This window comes from Halichoerus grypus, chromosome 4 (assembly GCF_964656455.1).
Source record: "Halichoerus grypus chromosome 4, mHalGry1.hap1.1, whole genome shotgun sequence".
In the NCBI taxonomy this organism is placed as follows: Eukaryota; Metazoa; Chordata; class Mammalia; order Carnivora; family Phocidae; genus Halichoerus; species Halichoerus grypus.
Genome location: NC_135715.1, coordinates 36130137 through 36155469, shown reverse-complemented (window position 1 = coordinate 36155469; position 25333 = coordinate 36130137). Strand labels below are relative to the sequence as shown.

The 25333-nt window shown below is 37.1% G+C and overlaps 1 protein-coding gene across 2 annotated transcripts in view; it reads right to left on the bottom strand.

The window, feature by feature from the left end:
* KLHL1 (kelch like family member 1) overlaps positions 1-24972 on the bottom strand; it is a 359488-nt gene extending 334516 nt beyond the window's left edge. Inside the window, exon 1 of one of the 2 annotated variants that reach the window (XM_036121358.2) lies at positions 23635-24972. In XM_036121358.2, coding sequence (XP_035977251.1) covers positions 23635-24134 — 500 coding nt within the window. In that variant the 5' untranslated portion in view covers positions 24135-24972. The remainder of the gene's footprint in view (positions 1-23634) is intronic. The other variant, XM_036121357.2, reaches the window with a different exon arrangement.
* Between the last annotated feature and the right edge of the window lie 361 nt (positions 24973-25333).

Genomic DNA, 25333 nt, shown 5'->3' with positions numbered 1-25333 from the left:
TAACAATCTATATCTACAACTATATCTATCTATATCTGTATCTATATCTATGTCTGTGCTCATGTCTATATCTGTAACAATCTATATCTACAACTATATCTATCTATATCTGTATCTATATCTATGTCTGTGCTCATGTCTATATCTGTAACAATCTATATCTACAACTATATCTATCTATATCTGTATCTATATCTATGTCTGTGCTCATGTCTATATCTGTAACAATCTATATCTACAACTATATCTATCTATATCTGTATCTATATCTATCATCCTATTTCCTTTGCAATATAATGTAACCTAATCATGGGAGTTAAATACCATGATTTTTGCCATATTCTTTTAGTTAGAAACAGGTTACATGCCCCATTCACACTCAAGCAAAGAGATTCTACAGGATGTGGACATGACAACTTTTCCTAGGTCTATTTGTGACCGTCCACCCTCTGGCCCCCAATGATGCATGTCCCTCCCACATGCAAAATACATTTACTCCTCTCCCAAGAGTCCCATCCTGTTATAGTGTCAACTCAAAGGCTCCAAATCCCATCATTTAAATCAGGCCCATGTGCAGATGAGACTCCTGTGTGTTGTTCATTTAGTACAGCTACTACTGCAATATTCTTCATTTGTAGATCTGTGAAAGTAGAGACAAAGTATCTACCCTAAACAGTCCCTATATATGACAGTGGAATAAGCACAGGATAACAGCTGTACACATTCATGCTCAAAAAAGGGAGGAAATGGGAAGTACAGAAGGGTCACTGCTCCTGGCAGTGCTGTAATCCATCTCCTGCATCCTAGCTGCCTGCTGCTATTCCATCCTGTTTTGCCTTGAACTTTATGATCAGAATTGCTTCTTGACCTCTTAGCTATGTTCATCTTCTTATGCTAATTATGGATGCTCTCCTTAAGCATGTGGGGGACGGTGGTTTCCTTACTGAGGTCTACAAGAGTGCACACCTCCTCTACCACAATACCTCCAAAGACCAAAGGAAATGGACTGGTACTGAAGGCTTAGATCATTTAAATAACCCAGACTCAGATACATAATGGAATAGGGAGGTAAAATCTAAGTATTTTTAGACACTATAGGTTATCAAAAAAAAAAAAATCCTTTAAAGGAACAGCAATATCTTATTTTTTTCAACTTTTTCTCTTGGTGTCCTAAAACATCTGCCCCGTTGTAAAAAAAAGGAAAGAAAAATCATAAAAATGTTTGACACAGAAGGTGTTTGTGGGGATGTTACTTAATTCATTAGATTTTAAAGTAATTTTTTATTTCCAAATTTAAGTTTGTATTTGACATCAGTCTGCTTTGACAGAGTATTTTATGACTTTATTTTCTCATGGTATTTTGAACCAATTATATCTGTTATACTCAAACAGCTTTTCCACAAATGGATTGATTCATCCTTGGGGAGTTAAAGGGTGAAGTATGAAGGCTAAGTTATAAAAGCTATGTGACAATTAGAACTGCAGTTCATACTATGAACTGGAATATACATTTTATCAAGATCATATGTATATAAGGTTAGTTAATATGCTTAAATAATTAAATAAGAATTTCTATAATGACATTATTTGAGGATAATATGCATATCTGATTGTGGAATTATGTATTTTACTAAAACATGGTAAAAGGCTATGTTTAATTTTACCAATCATGAGAACTAATTTTATTTTAAATTACCAGTAGTTCTTTCTAACATGAGAAAATTGGGTTCTTTAAACAAGATATTATGTGGAAATGAGCCTTCTTATACAAGGCAGAGAGGTCATCCTAGGGCTTCTAGAAATTTGTCTAAGATTTATGTTAAAGAAATATAATGCAATCCTCTAAAATTTTTTGATATAAGACTATATCGATTCACTCATTGCTGACTGGATTGAATTTGGGAAAACAGGGAGGCTTGGAATAAAGGCAAAGGTTCACCTGGTAAAATTGTTAGACTTATGTAGACTAAAATAGAAAATTCACATTCTTACATGTCAGAAAACTGTTGGGTAGATTGTGTTTAAAAAGGTTTAGAATTAAGCTGTGAGACACCACATTTCAGTTATCCATCTAAAGCAGAAGGAGCCATTTTACTCTGAGTGTACTTTGACTTATTTGGGAGAAAACTGGAGACTGCCATTTTTACATGGTAACTTGAATGTCTTCCTTAGCTACTTAAGTGAGTTTAGGACATCCTTTTGATCTCCATCACTCCTTCCTCTGCCAAACTTTTTTCTAACTGCCTATCTGGTTTCCTTCTCATACTACCCCAATATACAAAATAAAGAATTATTCTTGTTTCTCAACTCACTTAAATGCTGAGCTAGCCAAGAGAACTGATAGCAAGAGAAGTGGGAAAGGAGTTGAATAAATCTCATGTCCTATATCTAGTTTCCTCTGCTACTAAAAATAGTCTTTCCCTTTTGTCTATGCCTAGACATCTTACTTTCAATGACTCTGAGATAGTGTTGATATATGCAAACTTAAGAGTGATTAAAAGCCTGGGGCGCCTGGGTGGCTCAGTTGGTTAAGCGACTGCCTTCGGCTCAGGTCATGATCCTGGAGTCCCGGGATCGAGTCCCACATCGGGCTCCCTGCTCGGCAGGGAGTCTGCTTCTCCCTCTGACCCTCCTTCCTCTCATGCTCTCTGTCTCTCATTAAAAAGAAAAAAAAAAAAAAAAAAAAAAAAAAAAAAGAGTGATTAAAAGCCTAATTACTGTTCCAAATAATAAGTATTGCTTCAGTCATTGATCTCTTCAACATAATCAATAGTATCAGTTATAGGGTCTAAGTGAAATTTGGGATAGTCCTGAGACTTTGGGAATGTTTATGAGAGAGCTTATTGCAATACTTTCAAAATAAAAATTTTACAATGATTGTCAGAAGTGTCAAGAAGAAGGTTAAAGATGTTTAAGACACAGGAAAGGGAAAGACTTGCTCTACTTATATTCTCAGGATTATCAAGAACTGATGAAATAACTGTGGGACTTAGCGAAAAATGCAAGTGCAGGAAGCCATTCAACATTATTAGGAGTTTCAAGAGAGAGACAGTAGAACATTAAACCAAATGTGGGACCCTCCTAAGCATGGGGCCCTGAGAGACTGGCAGCTTGTATGCCCATGAAGTTGGTGTTATCAAGAATATGGTTAGGTTTTTTGGAGACATTGTACCAATTTGTAACTTTCTTTCATGTCAAGTCACTTCTCTCTCTCTTCTTTTTGTTGCCAGCAGTAATATCCCTTAAAAATACAATACTATTTTGTGATTATTTTAAGATAGGCTTGAAGGAGAGTAATTACAACATGGCTTGCTATCTCTTATTATAGGTTAAGGATGAGTGAAATCTTCTAATCAAAAGACAGTAGCAATATAAGGGGGGGGGAGATAATTAATTAAAGGCTCCTGGAAGGATGGGAAGAGTATGATCTACATTCCCCAGGTCACAGAAGACTGGTAGGGATTTGGAGCTAGATTAGATCCTGTTTCTCATGCTGTGTAAAATGAGTCCCTGATTCCAATACCATGTAAGTTATTGGGGGGGAAATGCTCTTTTGTAATCCTCAAATTAGAATTTTAATAGCATTCCCAATAAGGTGATTCAATGCTAGTGTAATTAACATACACTATTGGACTTTTGAGAATTTTCCAACAGTATCCTAAGGAGAAAATTCAAAGTGACTTTTCAGAAAAACTCCATTTGAGGACCTGACCAGAGTTTGTACTTAACCAGAAAAACCCTCCAATTGTTAGAGTTCTGAAAAGTATTTGCTGTGGTAAAAATAGACTTAAAAACAAAAAACAACAGAAGCAAACCTCAAAGCAGTGGAACAGTTCTTTGCTCTGTGTATTATAACTTGACCCCACATTCTAGGTAGGAGAGGGATATGATTAGCAGTAGAATTATCAATATATAGTCTCTTTTGAAGGAAGTGGAATGAAGAGGAGAATCAGTTGCCAGATTATCTAGTCTGAGTGAGGACAAAACTTAATTTGAATTATTAAGGCAACAATTAGCTAAATGAGAATACTCTAGTTGTAATTACTAGCTTCAGGGCAAAATGATCTTCTGAAAAATATACCTAGAGTTAGAACTGAAGCATGTTGCTGCTATAAAGACTCTGAAAAGTTATCCTGATATTGTATTTCAGAAACTCAGAGAAACTTTCAGAGAATTAGTTTAAAGAGAGCCCAGTATTTGATTGTTGTTTGCTTTGTTTTCAGATTTCTTTTTCTTTCTTTATTTCCTTTGTAATAGACAATGGACCGTTGTGTAGAACATTGTCAGGTTAATATGTAATACTGGTTGCAAGATTACATGCTTTATTGATGAAGTTCTATATAAAAATTCTCTAGCAAATTACACATGGCAATAATGAAGCCTAGAAAAGCTCTGGTCTGATGGGAAAAAGTGACACACTGCAAGCATTTTCAATCTAGCTTCATTAACTCTGGTATATGGACCACCCTCCCAACATTGCTAGCTCAACTGTTACGGTGTAATGTGTTAGTGTCCAAGTTCTCTCAGATACTCTGCCATAATTCACTCAACAAATCTGCATGTGAGATGGGTAAGGCAGAGTTGGAACCTCATGTAATTCAGCAAGACACAGACCTAAGATTAGCAGGCCAATTTTTTCCTTTGAATCAAGACTCCATAAATTTGCCCTGCATGATTTGAATGTGTGGTCTTCTAAAATACAAAGTTTCATTTGAATTATAGGTAGTACTGTTTTAACATTATACTTACACATTATGCTTATATATAACTTTAAGTAATTGAAATTATTGCATTTTATGAAGTAGACATTCTTAATTCTCTTTCAATATTTTTGGAAAAATATTAAGTAAATTTTGAGAATATTAAAAAAATTGAGGAGAGTAACATTATGAAAATGTTGACATAGGTCGCTCCCAACTTCAGTCCCCCTCACAAGAAGACCGACTAGCAACTATCCAGACAAGACACTATTGTGAAAATCCCAGAATCTGGGGTTGAGGCTGTAGACCCCTCCTAGACCACAAAGATTGAGAAGGACCTCACTAGTTTCATTTTGACCACATCTCTCCTGCCCCACGCCAGCATAGCACCTCAACAAGAGGGTTTCTCCTGCGAAAAGTGAGCCCCATGTGGACATGCAGGTCTCACTGCTCAAGGATCATGAGGGGAAATCTGTGGGAGCTTAATCACTTGGGATCAGATAGAGATAGAGAAGAAGGGTGGGACTTACAGCAAGGAGTGTTCAGATCTTGGTGGACTGAGCTCCTGCTTAATAGCAGAACCCAAACAAAGATCCCAGCCAGTGGTTCTGTTTATCTGCAGACCTGAGCTGGTGGTTCCATCTGGCCAGGGAGTTCAGTTGGCCATTCTGACTGATTTAAGTTCCCAGCCAACCGGCTATACTGTCCATGAAGCCCGTTCTATGTCCCCACTGGACAGGAAAGCACTTTCAAAGCTCCACTTAACTACTAAGTGCATTCTATAGCCAGGGTAGGAAAACAAATTTGCAGGCCCACCCAACTGCTAAGCATGGCCTCTAGTCCCACTCCACCAGGAAGCCTAGTCATAGAATCCAGGCAGGCCTGGAGTCCATCCTACAGACCTGCCTGCTCTGGCAAGGAAACAAGGCAGCAGCCCTCCTGGCTGTTGAGCATAACTCCTGGTTCTGCATAGCGAGGAAGCCTGAACAATGACCTTGGGCAGCCTGGGAGCCCATCCTCCAGTACTGCCCAGCCTACAACCCCATCCAGCAGCAGAGCCCAGCTTATGGCTCTGCCCAATTGTTGAACACAGGCTATAGACTTATCCAAGCAGGACTTGCCCAGATAGTGGCCCCACTAAATCACATAACATAGAATGCAGCCCCACCCAACTAAGAGCCTGGACAAGATCCTGCTCAAACACGGAGCATAGTCTGCAGCCCCACCCAACTGCAGGACATGGTTGAAGGCCCTGCCCAGACAGCAACCTTACACAACAGCAGAGCTTAGCCAAGGGCTTACCCATTTGTGAAGCCCAGCCTGTGGCCTACCCAATTTTGGGGCATAGCCAGTGGTACCTTCTGGTTGAGGAGTACAGCCTGATGTCCCACCTAACCAGGAGCACTTGTGGAGCCCAGCCTGCAGTTCTGTGCAACCACAGAGTCTCACTAGTAGCACTGCCCTGCCAGAGAACACAGCCTGTGACCCCACCTACCCGGAGATGATTGCAGAGCCCAGCTAGTGGCCCCACCTGACTACAGAGCATATCAGGAGCCCTACCCAACCAGGGAAATTACCCAGCAGCTCCACTTGAATACAAGCCCAACCAGCAGGCTAACCCAATCAGGAAGCTCAGTCTGCGGCCACCACCCCCTCAGCGCACCCCGACCCCCCACTACAAACCTCAGAGGGTGGGCAGAAGCCTCACCTCACCCAACTAAGGAACTTGATAGTAAGCCCTGCCTGCCTCTGGGCAACACCTGCTGATTGATCTACTATCTCAAGCTGAGCAGACTGGTGAAGGTCTTTCCTTCAAAGGTGAACCTGAAAAGTGTGGAAGTGGAGATCACTTATTCAAATACAGATGCCAACACAAGGATACAAGGATCACAAAGAATCAGGTGAACACAACACCACCAAAGGAAACTAATAAAGTTCCAATAATTGGTCCTAAAGAAATGGAGATCTGAGAATTGTTTGACAGATAATTCAGACTAATCCTTTTAAAGGAGTTCAGGAAACTACAAGAACACATAGACAACTAAATGAAATTAGGAAAAGTATGCATGAGCAAAATGAGAAATTCACAAAGATATAGAAACCATCAAAAAATCAAAGAGGAGGGAACACTCCCAAAATCATTTTACAAGGCCATCACTACCTTGATAGTGTAGTGAAAACTGAATATAAAGAATAAGAAGAAAATATTTTAGCAATTCATTTGTATATTAGGATAATTTGACATCCTTATTTATCTGGCGTATTATATAGTTTTAACTGCTTGACCATCTCTCACATTGTTTTCAAGGGACCGTGTATCTTCTTTGTGAATAGATGACCAATAGATGGCAATATTACTCTTTTTGAACACCTCCAATAGGCATGTACCAAAGTTTGATGCTGATTATATGCATCATTCTCAAAGTCAGCATTTTATAAATTAACTTTTTTGCAACCTTTTCTTAGCTTATTAATTTACAAAATAGCAATAAAGTTCAATGTAACAAATCAAGAACATAGAAAACAATCTTATAGTCTTTAGATAACAAGTGTAAAAATGTGTTTGACTCAACTATACTATTCTCTGATCTTACAAAGGAATTTACACATATAAACATGCATGTGGAGATTTTCTGGTTTTAATTTTACTATAATGTAATCATATCTCACCCATTATTTTTACACACTTATCTCAAATTGCTTTATGCATTGAACACTAGTGTTATCTGAGACATTCTACATTTGTTACTCTTCTCCTACCTCTGCAGATTTACAGGATATATTTTATATCATATATTTTATAGCATTTGTTTTACATGATGAATATAAAATGATTTTTTGTCATTCTTCTATTGATGAGCAAGCATGGAGCATGTGTGTTCCTTAATATCTAGTGTTTTATTTCTGAAGGATATGTTCTCAAAATTTGTGTTCCTGAATTAAATGCCTTTTATATTCTTTCATACCATTAGATATTGTCCCATTGCTCCCTCCACACTCCCACACTACAGCAAATTACATTCTTACCAGCAATGAAATATTCCTAATTATCTCTAACCCTATATATTGTAACTACATATATTTAAGCCATTTACTTAATAGAAACTTGAGTATCATGACATAATTTCTATTTTAGATATATTTGCTATTTGAAAGAGATTAACCTTTTCTATCATAAAGCTTCCATAATTATTTTAAGGAATCCTACATTTGTAATTTCAAGTGTGTCATCCTTTCTTCTAATTTTTAACTACCAGAGTTCCTCTGTCTGAAGAAAGCAAAGTCCAAAACAATTGCCCATTTACTTTTATACCTTCAGCTAAATTTATCTGCAAATTTAAATAAAATATAATACTTTTTATTTTATTTATTTTTTATATACTATTTAAAAGGAAAGTTATACTTAACCTCATAATATAACTGTGATCAATAAGAAATGATAAGAAGAAAGTTTCCTGACATTGTGGCAATCATTGATTTTTCAGAATTGAATATATTACTTTGACGTCCTTGTATATAGGTTGATGATATTGCATTGGCTCACTTTGGTATGCTTCTCCTTGACTAGCTCCTGGACCGATGTAATTCTTCAACCTAGTGTACAACTGGATAAAGCTGAATGAAATATAAAGCTACTCATAAATTCTTTTTTCCTAAAGAATTAATGTAGGAGTCAATTTTATTAATATATCAAATTCAACATGGGAGATTATAGGCATGTGTGTGAATATGGAAAAACTATTTTGAAGTAGAGCTGAGTACACATACTTTTAAGTTCCCTGAGGTTCAAGCTTTTGATACTAACTTGGTTCCAATAGCCTTCCTTTCAAGTGTAATAATATGTTGGATATTTTAGAAGTATTGTTTTGTTTGGGGAAGTTACTTACCACCTCAAATTAATAAATTTAAAAAGCATTTTAGTATTTTGTTAGCTTTGTAATTATTTATGACCATTTATAAATTTTATTTGGTGAAACTCATTGAAGATGTAGCTGTTTAAGCTGGAAGTGATTTTCCATTTCTTGGCTTTCCAAAATGTGTAAAAGAGGTCGCTTTACAGATTATGTCAACTTTTTATATTCCTTTTTTTTAAGATTTATTTATTTTAGAGAAAGAGAGAGCATGAGCAGGAGGGGCAGAGGGAGAGGGAAAGAGATTCCCAAGCAGACTCCGTGCTGAGTGCAGAGCTAGACACTGGACTTGATCTCAAGACCCTGAGATCACTATCTGAGCTGCAACCAAGAGTCAGTCACTTACCAACTGCACCACCCAGGCACCCCCAAATTTTTATATTCTGTGGTTACAGTCCAATTCAAGGCCACTTCATGTATGTGGACCTCCGTAGTTATACAGAGACGTATGTTCAGAAAGGCCCTTGGTTTTATGCTTTACTGTCTTTGTCTTCAAATTCCTAGTAATTTTTAACAACAATTGATAATTGTTTAGTTATTAATAATTAATAATTTTCATTTTGCCTTGGGCCCCACAGATAACATAGTCTCTTCTGGAACTGTTCATAATGACAGCACCCAATTCCACTCTCTTACCCATGAAAAAATCTCTCAAATGCTTGATGAGACATGTAACTAGTCATAACCTCTCTGAAAGTACCCGAAGAAGAGACTCAAATCTACCAACTTTTCACCATTGGTTTATATGGAACAATATCCAGTTAATCTCACTAATGCTCCTAATGCTTACCATCTTTGACCACTGCACAAAATACAAGCTTCACTACTCAGTCTGTTCTTTCATAGCCTTATACACATAAAGATGTGAATTTTGCGTCAGCTGATTTTTTGAGATTTTTCAGTCTGAAACTTGTATTATTCCTTTCACAAGTGCTTTTACACATCACTTTGCTTCCCTTGCACCCCTCTTATTGGTAGGTTATTCATATTCCTCACATCTATGGCCCTGGAGATTGTGTCTGGAAATGTCTAGCATTGCATTTGTGCACCTTATGAGCCTTTCATCCTCAAACAACAAAGTCCTTCCTCTTTTGAAGACTCAAGTGACATGTTTGTATTAATATACCTCATATTTCTTTTTTATGTCTTCTAATCACTGAAAACATTGAAACCCCTCAAATCCAGCTGTATTCCTGAGCATTTTCAATCTTCTGTAGACGACTTCTCAAACAATGTAGCCCCTTGTGCCGGTCCCTTGAATTCCACACCTTTAACTCAAGTGACTAACTCATTTTCACAGCCACATATTCAAATAGCTGTCACTATCCGGGTCTATTCTTCATGTGAAATCTTCAGTCTCTACCTACTCCCTAACTACATTTTCCTAAATTTCAATTTTTTCATATTGTGTTTTATCCCACTACAACTACTGCAAAAGGACTAAAACAAAAATTAAAGTATATACATCAGCTCCTTAACTGGACTCAGATTCTTCTCTTCCCTCCAGCCACCTACATTGTTCACTGTGTGGCACAACAAAAAAGCCCATTCATCTGCCAGTCCAGAATTGTAGCTCTTATCTCTCTCTCTTTTACAATTAAACCTCAACTAATTGGCAGTTGTGGCATTTATTTTTTAAATGCTTTCTTTCCTTCTGCCCCTTTTCTTAGTAATAGTTCCTCACCAGGACTGTTTGAGCCTTTGAATGTGGCTCTCCACTTCCATTTTCCCCTGTCTTTTCTCTAGTCCATTTCACATACTGTAATAGGGAAATTTTCTAAAGTTTGAATCTCATCAGCTAGATTCAGTCACAGTCACCATACGCAAAATCCAAAGTCTTTAATATGATGTCAAAAGCCCCTTGTTGTCTGACTAGGACCTACAGCTCCAGCCAGATCGCCTGACTTTTACCAGAGCATAGCCATGCTAATTCACTTGCTATTTTTCCTTCTAATTAGCAACTGCACATGCTGATTCTGGTCTGAACGTTATTAAGAGCTTTTTCAAGCCATCATTTTCTGTACTTTTAAAAATTCCTTTTAATATATATTTAGTACACCACAAGTTAAATTTCTAAATTATTAATCTGTTAATGCTTATTATAGTTTTTTACTCTGAAAAAAAAAAAGGGAGTTTTCTAGGCCTCTTTGTATCTCAGGAAGCTGGCATATTGTCTGGAAATGAATAACTGATTTAAAATAGTTTTCGTTAAGTGAAGGAACATTTAGTGTTTTCCTTGGGGTACATCTGGCTCAGAATATACCTGAGTGTTCAAAATAGAGCTTACTTCATATCTTAAGTAGTCAAAGTGCAGCCTAATTCATGCTGCTATACCAGGAGTCAAGCTGAATCAACTATAGGTAAAGATCCACTCTTTTCTTTTGTGGTGGCAAGGCTAGAGGACTTTAGATATGATGCATTTCTTGCCCTTTCCCATCATATTCTAATGACAAAATGAGATAAAAAGCAATTTAAGTGGCAATGGTGACATTTTCCTAAACAGGCAGAGTTACTCTAAAACTAAGGTTTTCTAATGCCAAATCCAGTTTTCTTTCTATTGTAGCATGAAACTGTGGAGGCCAGTATATTTGAAGGCAAACAATATTAACTTACAGTAACACATGTTATACAAAATTGTCAATATTTATAGACCATACATATTTTCAGTTGTGCTTTATAAAAACAAAAGATTTTTCTGGAGTTTATTGAAGAAGAAGAATTAAAATATTTCCCATCCTTAGAGAAAAATTTTGTATGAAGCAAAGAGAGAATATAAGAGTGAGAACAGATACAAAGGCATCTTAAACTTTAGTTTAGATTTCAAATAGGGGTATCAATCAGGGGAAAGAAATAAATTTACATTCAGAAAATATCTTTAAGTTGTGTCTTTAAGGGGCTCTAGACTAATACAAATTTAATTTTACAACTGAAAAAGTATTTGATAAGAAGTCTATTTAAAAGTCACAGGCTGTTAGGGAGACTAATCACATGTAGATATTTTATATCTATTAGGACAACAAGAAGGAGTGAAAAAGGAGCCCCTTTTTTCTCTGTGGAAAAATAGGTCTCTGGTACTTTCCAGTCATCTGGTTAAATACAAAGAGGAGTCAGAGAAGAAGACAGAACGTAGCTTATTCCTTTCTGTGTCATTAAGGTAAAGCTCATGGGTAGTATTGCTGCTCTTCAAGTACTGTGAAAGGAGATGCCTCCATTGCCTCAAAATAAAGTCCCTTGTGGTCACATGGCAAGGCCTTCTGAACTTTCTTTGCAGAAACACTTACTCTAAAACTATTTAGCCTCCCTTTCTTTCTTACCTGCTGCCAACAGGAAGGCAGCAAAAGATTCAGTGTGAATATTTATCAGTTTCTGTAAGATGTCAATGGATAACTTCTGAGGCCACATATCAAACTCAAGAGGTATTTGACTCCAATAAATGATTCAAGGCAAGTTAGAATCAAATTTCTATTCAAAGTATGAATAATCAATAAAATGAATAAGTTTATCTCACTTATAATAGACAAGTGTTAAGGACAAAATATACCACACAGTGAGTTTTTTGGCTCATCAAAACATTTTTTCATTTAATCATGGTGTTTGAGGATCAGTGGTTTATTCTTTCTTTTTAATAGCATAATGTATTTCATAATATGGTTATTATCAGAATTATTTATCCATTCCCCATTAATCTACTTATGTGTTGTTATCCTGATACCACACTGCCTTGATTACTGTAGTTTCATAACAAGTCTGGAAATCAGGAAGTGTTAGTCCTCAAATATGTTCATTTTTTTCAAAGTGGTTTTTGTTTATCCTAGGTGCCTTAACTTTTCAACGGATTTTAGAATAAGTCTGTCAATTTGAACCAAAAAAATGCACAGATTTTCTCAGAGGATGTGTATAATCTATAGATGAACTGGGAAAGAATTGACATCTAAATAATAGTAAATTTTCTGATCCATGAATATAGTATATCTTTACATTATTTAGGTCTTATTAATTATCTTTAATAACTATCAGAGTGGCTTTATTGTTTTCAGTGTATGAGTCTTTCAAAGTTTTTAGTCATATTTATTATTAAGTATTTCATACTTTATTGATGTTACTATGAAATTTATGATTTTTAATTAGAAATATAATTGATTTTTATATGTTCATTTTATATCCTGCCACCTTAAAAAGTCATTATCTGTTTTGTAGATTCCAAAAAGTTTTTTCTAATAATGTCTGCAAATAAAGACCATGTTAACTTCTTCATTTTTACATAGATGATCAATTCTTGTGCAAATTAAAACTATTTTATTTCTTACTTTCAATAAAAATGCTCTTTATTTGTTTTTGTTTCTTTGTTGAATTGACTAGCATCTCCAGTACTGTGTTTAATAAAAGTGATGAGAGAAGACATTCTCATTTTGCTCCAGCTTTTAGAGGAAACACATTTAGACTTTCAGTATTACGATGATACCTGGAGGTTTTTCAAGATTGTTATCAGATCGATATTCTTTGTTCCCAGTTATATTTTGTCTATTATGAATATATCCATTTCAGCTTTCTTTTTATTAATCTTAACATACTACATCTTTTTTACCCTTTTCCTTTTAACCAATATCTGTGTTTATCTTTAATGTGTATTTCTTGTAAGCCGAATATACTTAGATCTGGCTTTTTATACAACCTGATAATCTCTGCCTTTTAATTACAGATGCATAAAGCAGTTGCTTTTAATGTAATTATTGATATAGTTAGGTTTAAGACTATAATTGTGTTGTGCATTTTATATTTGCACCATGTTTGTTCCCATTTCCTCTTTTTTTGGATTAATTTTTATGAGAGTATTTTATCTTCTTTGTTGGAATACTAGCTGTTTATCATTGTTTCATTATTTTGGTGGTTGCTTTAGGGTTTATAATAAACTTCTGAGACTACCTTCTAATGATATACTATTTCACACTTAGTATAATAACCTTGTAATCCTGTACTTTCATTTCTCCCTTCCCAGGCTTATTGCTATTGTTGTCATAGAAAATTTATCTTATGCATATGGTAAACAAACCCTCATATTACAGTAGTTTTATTTGTTTGTTTAACCATCATATATCTTTCAAATTTTCCAGATTTAAATAATAAAAAAATAATCTTATTTTTTTAACCATGTAGTTATCATTTCTGGTGGTTTCCATACCTTGCACCAGCCAGTACCATGTCTTTCTGCAATCTGTGTTCTGTCATTAATTTCAGCCAGTATATTTTTTTTATCTCAGGCATTATAGTTTTATTTTGGCCTAGAAGTTTGATATTGATATTTTCCTGTCTACCATGATCCTATTTAACTACATGAATATACACAATATGGTATAACTGCATTAATGACCTTGTCTGCTACAGTTTTGATTCAGTTTTAATTGATTGATTTTGCTTCTCAGTATGGTTCATGTTTTCCTACTTCTTTGTTGACTAGTTATCTTCAGTTGGATGTCAGACATTGCAAAATTTACCTTGTTTGGTATTAAATACTTCTGAATATGTGAATTATTCTTCAACTTTGTTCCAAGGCATAGTTAACATTACTTGGAAACAGTTTGATACTTTTGGATCTTGCTGTTAAGATTTGTTAAGTGAAACCATGTCATTGTTTATTCTAGGGCTAGTCATTTCCTATTACTAATATAATAACCCTCCAAATACTTTATCTAATTCAAAGAATCATGCCATTCTGATTGTTAGGAACAGGTGTTAGTCCCTCTAATTCTAGTATAGTTCTTTCCCAAGACTTGGGTTTTTTCCTAAATACATGTGTCTGTCATTATTCTACTGAATACTGATCTGCTGAATACTCAAGGGGCGCCTCCACAGATTTCTGGAGTTTTCTCCCCATGCATGTCTTTTTTATGACAATGCTATCTTGGGAGCTCTCACTCTATCTCTTCAATTCAGGGTGGTCATCACATTTTTCCTGGTTTCCCCTGGCCTGTATCAGTGGCTGGAATCTCTCTCAAGGCAGTAAGCTGGGACAATCCCAGGGTCATTTCATTTGCTTTTCACATCTCAAGAAGCACTCTTTCAGTACCTGATGTCCAGTGTCTTGAAAAATGTGTCACAGAGCCCCTTCCTTCCTTCCCCCCGCCTTTTTTTTACCTTTTCTTTTTTCATTTCTTTTTGCCTTTGTCTTCTTTCTGCCTTTCTTCTACTTCCTTCTTCTTTTGTTCTTTGTTGCTGTTTCAGGTGAGAGGGTAAGTCCAGTCCCTGTTATTCTATCTCAGCCAGAGTCAGGAGTGTCAGTTCTTTTATGGTGATTTTAATCAAATCATTAGAATATTATTTGGCCCAGGATTTTTTCATCTCAATTGCTTTTTAACAATCTGTAATTTATATACAGATGATATGGGCATATTCCCCCTGCTAATAACAGTTTACTAACCAAAACCACTGTAAACCAGAATCATAAACTAATTATAATACAAAAATGTCATGCCTTTTGAGAAAAAAAATACACAAATAAATGTTTAAAAATCATCAGGGCATCACCAAATGCCCAATATCTAGGCACTAATTTGTATAAACTTTTCTACTGAAATTACATACCAGTATATCAAATGGTATATAACTGAAAAAGTGGGAATTGTATTTAAATTTTGTTACAAATGAGAAAAACAACTCCAAATTTATTTTCAAAATAGTAGAGTTGAGGTTGAATCTCAGAGTTAGGAAGTCAGGATGTTTGGTATTCATAAGTTTAAAAATAATAGATTTTAAAAACAGTTTTCCTTCCAAAAGCTGTTTTTCCATTTTCTCTGGAGCTCTGATACCTTTGAATATTGACCTAAAGACACATCTTGGATATTTTAGTAAGATTAGAATCTACTAAAGAAACAAAACAAACTGTATATTTTATTGTTGACACACAGAGGTTTTTGGCATTCACCTCTTGAAAAACTATGAAATTGTTGAATTCTTCCTTTCCCAACTTTCTGATCTCACAATTTAAGTTGTTCCACCAAAATTCAATTAAGATGAAAATGTTGATTTACATGAGCAAATATCAATCAGTATCACTAAGAAAAAAGGTGCCTGAATGACCTCCTAGGACACAGTGTCACAAACAATTATGATAAGAACTCAAACTGAAAGATTTCCTATGAGAATCAGTTATCTGAATTAGACTAAGGCCACCAAAGGAATAGGAAAGGCCAGGTTTAGAATTAACATCAACTGATTCCACTCTTTATTATTATTGGAGACTCTCAGATCATTTTCAAAAAGCAACATTTCTGTGACATGATCTTCAGTCAAAATGATCTACCTCATAAGCTTTCCATTCGAAACAGATTTTTCTTGGGATCCTAAATTATAGCACACATGCTCTCTAGTCAGGAAAGACTATGTTACACTTTCATAAGCATCAATCTGTTTTCAAATTCTGGCTAGAAAAGTCAGCAAAGTAGTCAGCCTCAAACTCATATACTGCAACAGTTTTTTTGTTGTTGTTGCTGTTGTTTTGCTTATTCTTGACTTACAAAATCTTCACATCTTTAATTCTGCTCAGATTATTTGTATCAGTTATTTTCTTCAAAGTTTTGGATAACATTATTTTAAACGTAGAAAGGTAAATTAAGCCTGGGTGGCTTAGTCATTAAGTGTTTGCCTTCAGCTCAGGTCATGATTCCAGGGTCCTGGGATCGAGCCCCACATCGGGCTCCCTGCTCGGCTGGGTGTTTGCTTCTCTCTCTCCCACTCCCCCTGCTTGTGTTGCCTCTCTTGCTGTGTCTCTCTCTGTCAAATAAATGAATAAAATCTTAAAAAAAAAAAAGAAAGGTAAATTAATATTATTTGGCCCAAACTAGTATGTAAATCCCAGAGCATTTGTTTTACAACTACTACAAAAATATCTACAGTTATTTTAGATGGTAAAATAAAATCAGTAGAGTCTCGTTACTTAGAGACTCTGTTTAAAATGCTGCATATTTTCATGTTCAGGAACTTGAAACTCTAAAATACACTGCAGATCTCAGTTTTCGGTAAATTCCATAAGAGCTCTTAGTCAAAAATGATGGAATTTGACTTAGAAGCACATCATCTAAGTAGTCATTAGAAGCATGTTATCCCCTAGATACACAAATTATCTTTTGAGGCTTAGAAAAAATAAACCCACAAAACCAAATATCTGATCAATAGTATATTCCATATTAGCCACATGCTCATTTTGATTGGATAGGTATTATTTTTAGATTATTAAAAATCCTATTATTTTTAGATTATTTAAACTTGTACCTTAAAGAGGTTGATAATATAGTTTACAAAGTAGTCATTAGAAATTCATCACTGAAAAGCAAAAAATGGTTCTTCAATTAGCATGGATTTTTTTGTTATAATTAAAAGTTCCATTTGTTTCATTCTGCACTTATATTCCCAACTTTCACTCAGAGAGCTCTGGAGTCTGGGGTACCTGTAAATCCAAGCAGTGGTCTCATTTCTTTTTCCGTTAAGATCTTCTTGGTTTGCCTGAAGCAAACTTGCTTAGAGGGGAGGGCACCTGGAAACTGTGGGCTTCTTTATAAAATACCACATAATATTGATAAATCCATTCTAAAATAAATAAAAGAAGCTCTCCCCAAATAAGGTATCATCTGTTGCTAGTTCTGGTTTAAATAGTAGTAGACTGTAATATTCAGCCTGGGAGGAATTAGCCAAGAAGACATAAAATTGAGTAAAATCATTCCATACTCTTTTCCACTAGAAACTGGGTTTACAGGGAAAATAGGAACATGATTTCATTTTAGTGTTCCATAGAAGCATAGTTTGAGAAATGCTTTCCCCAAGAAATAGTCTCTAACCATTTTTAAAGTTGCTTTTTCTTTTCGACTGAGGCAAGGCTGATTCCTTTTCATTCTCAACAAATATGTGGCTCAGTTTCTCATCCACCTCCATGACATTTTAATGGTTATGCTTTCTTCTGTTGACAATTTTCTGTATCAATTGTTTGACCCTCAAAAGCAGATTTTCTTTTGTTTTTCTTTTTTTTTTTTTTTTAAGATTTATTTATTTAATTTAGAGATTGAGAGAGAGAGAGAGCGCATGCACATGCATGAGTCGGGGGGAGAGGCAGAGAGAATCTTCAAGCAGACTCCCGACCGAGCACGGAGCCCCACATGGGGCTCAATCCCAGGACCCATGAGATCATCACGTGGGCTGAAACCGAGAGTTAGCCCGCTTTACTGACTGAGCCACCCAGGCTCCCCAGAAGCAGATTTTCTGTCATAAAGCTCTCTTTTGGATTCCAAAATTAAATTAGTTTTCCCTAAGTTATTTCCTCATAGTTTTGTTTAATTGTAAAGTAAAACACACGGAATGATCCATACTTCAGGAAAACATTGAGTGTCTTCTAACGGGCTAAGAAGTCCTCTTTGAGCCTTATCAGGCATTGTCCTTCACTATTATTTTAAGAAGTCTATTTAACATTCAAACACAACCTCATTTCAACCAAGAGAATAAGAAAACTCCTTCAGCATAACCTTACCTATAGCCTCTTTTCTTCTGTTATGTTTGTTTAAGCAGAGGGAAAGAATTGGCAAAGTGGCCCCAAATATGGTATCTGGAGTCAGATAGCAAGGCTTAAAAGTGCAGCTATACTGCTTAGAAGCCTGTGAATCTGGGCAAATTAATTACCTGTCTATATCTCAGTCTTCTCATCTATGTAATCATTATACCTAAGGGATACATAATTGTGCCAGAATCAAAGGGCTGTTCTGAATATTAAGTTGCACAATATAAATATTCAACATGCTATCTGGCAAATAGGAAGTTCTTAATCAGTGTCACTCATTATGATTATGACAAATATTTATTCACTTAACAGTATTTATTGAGTAACTACATGCTCTATGATAGGGACAAAATGATGAGCAAAATAGAAATATCCTATCCACTGGGCAATTTTTGTTAGAGACAAACAATAAAAACAACATAGATATTAATATATGGTTACAGGTTACAAGGAGAAATTGAAGAAAAAGCAGAGAGCAGTTACTCTAAGAATGTAAAATAAGCAGATGTAATGAATTTTAAAATTTTTAAATTAATTTGCTTAGGGGATCAATGAATGCTTCTTTGAGAAAGGTACAAAGCTCTTATTCAAGACATCTCAATGATAAATAAGAATGAACTCAGAAAAGGGTGGGTTGAGGGAAGGAGACTATACAAGGGGACAAAACAAGTGTGTGAGCCTCAAAGGTAGAGGGAAGGAGACTATACAAGGGGACAAAACAAGTGTGTGAGGCTCAAAGGTAGGTAGAGGACACCGAGCCTGGAAGACAGAGGGTGTGGGGGAGGTTGGTGAGTGAAAGAGCTCAATAATAGACAAGGGACAAATCATCCAGGGCCTAGCTATGCACAGTGTGGATTGGGGTCAGAGGGTAGTGGAAATGCTTTTTTTCCTATGACCCAGCAACTGCACTCCTGGGTATTTACCCCAAAGACACAGATGTAGTGAAAAGAAGGCCCATATGCACCCCAATGTTCATAGCAGCAATGTCCGCAATAGCCAAACTGTGGAAAGAGCCTAGATGCCCTTCAACAGATGAATGGATAAAGAAGATGTGGTCCAGATATACAATGGAATATTACTCAGCCATCAGAAAGGATGAATACCCAACTTTTACATCAACATGGATGGGACTGGAGGAGATTATGCTAAGTGAAATAAGTCAAGTAGAGAAAGTCAATTATCATATGGTTTCACTTATTTGTGGAACATAAGGAATAGCATGGAGGACATTAGGAGAAGGAAAGGAAAAATGAAGGGGGGGAAATCAGAGGGAGAGATGAACTATGAACTATGGACTCTGAGAAACAAACAGGGTTTTAGAGGGGAGGGGGGAGGGGGAACTGGTTAGCCCGGTGATGGGTATTAAGGAGGGCACGTACTGCATGGAGCACTGGGTGTCATACAAAAACAAGGGATCGTGGATCACCACATCAAAAACTAAAGATGTATTGTACTGTGACTAACGTAACATAATAAAATTAAAAAAAAAAAAAAGGAAAAAAGAAAAAAAAAGGAGAGCCAGGGATGTGGCAAAGTATTTCAGATTTTCATTTTATAATTTTCATTCACTCCACTATGGAGAATGGATTAGAGGTGGCAAAATTAATGAGGGAAGACAATGCAGATGGCAGTGATAGAAGTTGAGTTGAAAGGGGACAGTATCTTAGAATTAGGTACAGACAATGGAGAGATGGAGGGATACTGGACAGATAGAGGAGGGAAAATATTTTTTTAAGATTTATTTTATTTATTTGAGAGACAGACAGACAGAGTGGGGGAGGGAAAGAAGGAGAGGGAGAGAGAGAAAATCCTCAAGCAGACTCCCCACTGAGGGTGGAGCCCAACACAGAGCTCAATCCCAGGATCCTAAGATCATGACCTGAGCTGAAATCAAGAGTCAGACGCTTAACCAACTGGGCCACCCAGGCTCCCCAAAGAGGGAAATTTTTGAAATAAAAGTGTCAGGACTTGGTGGAATATTGAAAACGATGTGGAAGAGGACGTTGGCTAATATGATCCTGGATTTTTGGCTTGCACAACCTAATGCATGGAGAGCTGTTCTCTGAGATAAAGAAGGAAACTGAGCAAGAGAGAGGGGGAGATTATGAGCTCAGTTTTGTACATGTTTTATTTATACTGTGTCTGCAATATCCACAAGAGAGGTCAAGCAGAGAGGTGGGTGTCTGAGACCGGGTGGGGGAGGGGGAAGAGGGTTGGAAGGGGGGCGGTCCAGATTTTGAGATGCAAATTTAGAAATACAGTTTATGGACAGCAACCGAAACTGTGGAATCCGATGACTGCATTGTGTGAGAACTGAGAAGACTAAAAAAGCAAGCAGCTGAACATGGCATCTCCCTTTCCACTCACCTTACTACAAACTGCAAGAATATAAATATTTCTCTTTGGTTCTTAGTTCACTACGTATAGAATTTTGGATAAAAATATCCACACCAAAAATGTATGATAATCTGAAGAGCTAGGAAATTATAAACTTTCCAACAAAAGTTCAGAACTAAGTAGAAAAAACAAATGACTTAATAACATAGGTCAGGAGCCTATTACTATACATTAGAATTCTTAACAGTGTAATAAAGTATTAGAATACTGAGATCTGTTTATGTATGCCTAGTAGGTTGGGATAAGATAAAGGCTGGGTTTAGGCAATCAATTAGTTTACCAGTGTCTTCTTGCTACCTTTATGCTTAAACTCCATTAGAGTTTGACCTTTCCAGAATTTCTGAGATTATGGGGAGTTTTCCCCTGAGCATCCTCCAGCAGCTGTTTGAACAACAAGTTAAACCAACTGAGCTACTTATACTTGTCTAAAACAATGTTCCTAACTAGCATGGGACCAGATGAATAAAAAGATCAGAAAATGAAAAGAAAAGAAAGGGGCCAACTCTTGTTTTAGATGAGAAGATTAATTTTGTATATAAGTCAGAACTGATAAAACAAAATGCTAAATATCAAATGTGACATCACAATATGGTGATATAATAATGACCCATGTAATCAAAATTATCATGCAAGATTTAGATAGTTTTATGCACTCATTTATCATTATAAACACTATGTAGAGTCCCTGCATGTGCCATGATAGAAACAAAAGTAAATCCACATTACTGACTATTTTACATATTATTTTTCATTCAGTACTTAACTCTAGAAATGCTGTCTCTTCTGAAAAGTGAAACCTATACTTACCACATATTAAAATTTATACATATATAATTGTAATATATATGTAATATCTATATATAGTGACTATCAAGTTTAGTAGCATGGTTTCGATCAATCATGAGCACAGAACCAATGCTCCATGAAGGTTTGGGAACTCATGAAATCCACATTATCAGTGCTAACTGATTTGTCCAGTGAGAACTTTAAATTTATCTAAAGGATTTAAGTCTTAATAAGAATTTTAAAATCAAATTAGACCTGATTTTCAATATTTTATACATGTAAGAACTCATAGGACCCCCTCATTCCAATAGCAAAGATGGTTTTAATGGTACTTGCTTATTTTCAGAATTCTTTTCACTTATGACTCTTTGTGAATAAATACACTGATGCATATTCAAAAGTGAGGGACCAGAAGTCACACCTGATGGGTGTTTTGTCCCTGAGCTGTATTAGTTATTAGTTTTATTTTTTATTTATTGTAATTTCTTAAGGCAATATTCCGTATTTTCAAATTCTTCAACTTACATGAAAATCTTCAGAAATTACTGATGACAAATATGCCTCATTTACTTAAATGTATTTGTTATAAAACAAATTTTTAAAAATTATCTAACATTAATATTTCAGGTCACATATTTTACGTTGATTTGAAGACTTTACAAAATTGAAAAAAAATCTATTTTTTCTGAACTGTTTGAGCCACAAAAATACTAATTTCAATATAGTAATTAGTAAATATTTAACCTAAACTGATTTCTTTTAAATATATAAGTTGAATTGTTAAGTGCTTATGATTTCTGAAAACTGGAAAAAAAGAGGTTTATATTTTCTACATTAAAGGGGGTAAAGCTCAACATATTTTATTGATAAAAGTTCTAAAATTATAATAAGTAATGATACATAAATCAAATTACTTTATGGTACTAATGGTACCCAAGTTATAACCATTTTGGTAAAATATCTTACTTAATTGAGTAATAGATAAACTTGTATTTAGGTCTGCTGTATATGGACCTTGCAAATACTTGCAAATTTTAAATTAAACTTCTCCCTCTTTAATAGTATTACATTATAAGAAGTGTCTTCATATATTAGACTATGTTCAAGGCTCTTCAAATTCAAATTCAAGTCCATATTATCTTCATAATTGAAAATTTTAAGGATGATTTTTTATCTCTTTAACTTCACATTTGTCAACATCATTGAAGAGCACCTACAGTATTATTTTGCTCTATGCATTCCTTTTGTGACTTAATCAACTTTATAAGAAGCTGATTCAATCAACCAGAAGTTTAAAAAGTTGTTTCTGTTTCTAATTTGTTATTGAGAGGTAATTGAATTTTATTAACATATTCATTATCATTTTCCTCTGGTCCCTGTGTTTCTTCAATAATGTATTCTGATATCATATGAATTTAAATGCAAATCTTTTCATATTCTCACTATCTGCCAAAAGTAGTAATGATCTAGTGCAGAATAATGAGTCAATTCTCTAAAAATGTGAAACTCAGAAGTTTTATGTGTCTTTCAAGTCTTGAAAGTAGAACTCTACTCAAAGAATGTAATAGTAGAAATATACAAAACACAAATGTTGACCCACTTCCTAAAGATATACAATCCCATACTTAGCCAACAAATCAGGGGAGCTGAATGCAAAGGGGCTCAGCAACAGTTTAATTCTAAGACTTTGAATGAGGCAAAAGTGAACATGAAGTAGGATAAAAAGGGAGGTTAGGATAGAGAATAACAACACTGTATTTCAGACAAGAAAAAAAGAGAGAAAATACTGCTGTCCAATGGCCTCATTTGCCCACCTCATTAGTCCTGAAATATAGATCAAGACACAGGGATCCTGGATAACACACTAAGTCAGTTTCTAGGCCCATACAGGAGATCCTTCTGAATGGTGTTTAAAGCAAGTTTCACCTCACATCAGATAACTGGAGGATTGATGTGATATAATGACAGAAGATGACAGAAGAATACCATCATCTCAGAAATATGAGAACTGCTCCACTTAGAGATTTACCAAAATGCATATTGTGATTACAACTCTGAAACCTTACAAAAAGAACAAAAAAATATGAATGAGCCAGTAAAAATTAATTAGAAAACTTTTAGTGAGATTACAACTTGGGTAAGAAAAACCAAGCTGGCACCTCTCAATCAAAATTTTCAACCTGAAACGTTTTAGGCTTAGTAACTACCAAAGCACACGGGGGGGGGGGGGGGGGGGGCGGGGGTTGAGGGGAAGCGAGTGGAAATTGGGAGATGCTAGATGCCCCGTGGGGACTTACTGTACCTGTGTCCACATCCTTCACCTGTTGCCTGGCTTGAGTTGGCCGGCTCCACTTTGAGCTCTTGCAGGACCAGCCCTTTATCGTGTGGTCCAGGAAAGTCCATGCCTGGCACCTCCTCTTCCTCTAGAGACTCCACGTAGAAGAGAGTCCTGGCTGGCTGTTGGGTGCCCTGCCCCGGTGCCCCTTGCTGCAGCCTTGTGGCCACTGGCAGCAGGGTGCCATTCAGTGGGTTAAAGGAAGAGGAGGAAGAGGGCGGTGAGGACGACGAAGAAGAGGAGGAAGAGGAAGTCTTCTTCCAGAAAGTGCTCACGCTGCCCTTCTCTTGGCTTTTGAGCAGGCGGCTCTGGCTGGGTCCCCAGTGCTCGAAGCTGCCGCTGCCGTCCTGTTGCAGGCAGCCGCCCCCCGCCGGGCCGCCAGGGGCTGGCGACGGGTGGCTGAAGAGTTTCCAGCGGAGTCGCAGGATGTGCTTCACATCGAAGTCTTTTCGCCCAGAGCCTGACATGCTTGACGCAAGAAGGCAAAGAGACCTCAGCTGGCGCGGAAGTAGACGGGCCAGCTGGTGGGGGAGGCCGGCAGAGCCCGGGGTCGGAGGAGGAGGAGGAGGAGGAGGAGGAGGAGGAGGACTGCGCCCTCTGCACCCCGGGAGCACACGCAGCGAGGCGGGCTGCGCGCCCTGCTAGGCAACCACCTGAGCGCGGACGGCAGAGCCGCGCGGCTCAGCTGCGGTCAGGTCCGGAAGGACCCGCGCGTGGGGAGCCCACCGGCCGAGAGCAGAGGCAGGAGCCGGACGCCGAGGGCAGAGATTCCTCGATCCGCGCGCGGGGGCCCCGTGGTTACGGCAGGGAGGGACGACCCTGGTGATGGAGGGGCGCGAAGACGGGAGGTCTGCGCGCTCCGAAGCTCGGGAGGCGGCGGCAGCAGGATACACCTCCCTGGGATGCACCCGTGACAGAGCCTCAGTCGGGAAGGTGTCGGCTCTCCTGTCCTTGCAGCTCAGAGTTCAGTGCCTGGAGAGCGCAGAGAGAGAGAGAGAGAGAGAGAGAGAGAGAGAGAGCCCCAAGTCAAGAAGAAGCGCACCCCCTAGTCTTCTCGGTGCACCTGCGCCCCTGTCCCTGGCCTCTCCGAGGATGCTCTGAAAGCCTGCCGGGTATCTTTGAGAAAGTCAGATGCCTTCTGCGAGGCGAGAAGGGGTGGTTTTATAGAGTCAGTTTGTAAAAGGGAAGAACAAATATTCCAGAAAATATAGGGAGGCAAAAGGAAAAGCCCGCCCGTGAAGCTGTCAAGGTCCTCACAGTACAATTTTCTCTCTGCCTCAGCGCCTCCTCCTCCCCTGCAAGTGACGCAGATGTGCACTGGGGCCTATACGGAGAGATGGAGGGAGGGAGGGAAGGCTTCAATCTTCTTTATGCAAGTGAGTCTGCTGCTCTTATTGTCCCCTTGCTAGGTCCTGTCACCTTTTTTCATCCCCCTTCCTCACTACATTACTGTGTAGCAATAAAAGAAAAGCAAACAGGCATTATGCTTTAGCATCAGTAAACACCAAACATGAATCATGGCAGCGTAAACTTAATAGGCTGCCATCGGTTTGCAGGTTGCAGGTTAATGGCTTGAATTATTTAATAAACCGCATCCTTTAACCTTTAGCCTTAGTTTGTCTGTAGTGAGATACAGAAGAAACAGTGGTGCTGGCGTCAAAGTGTG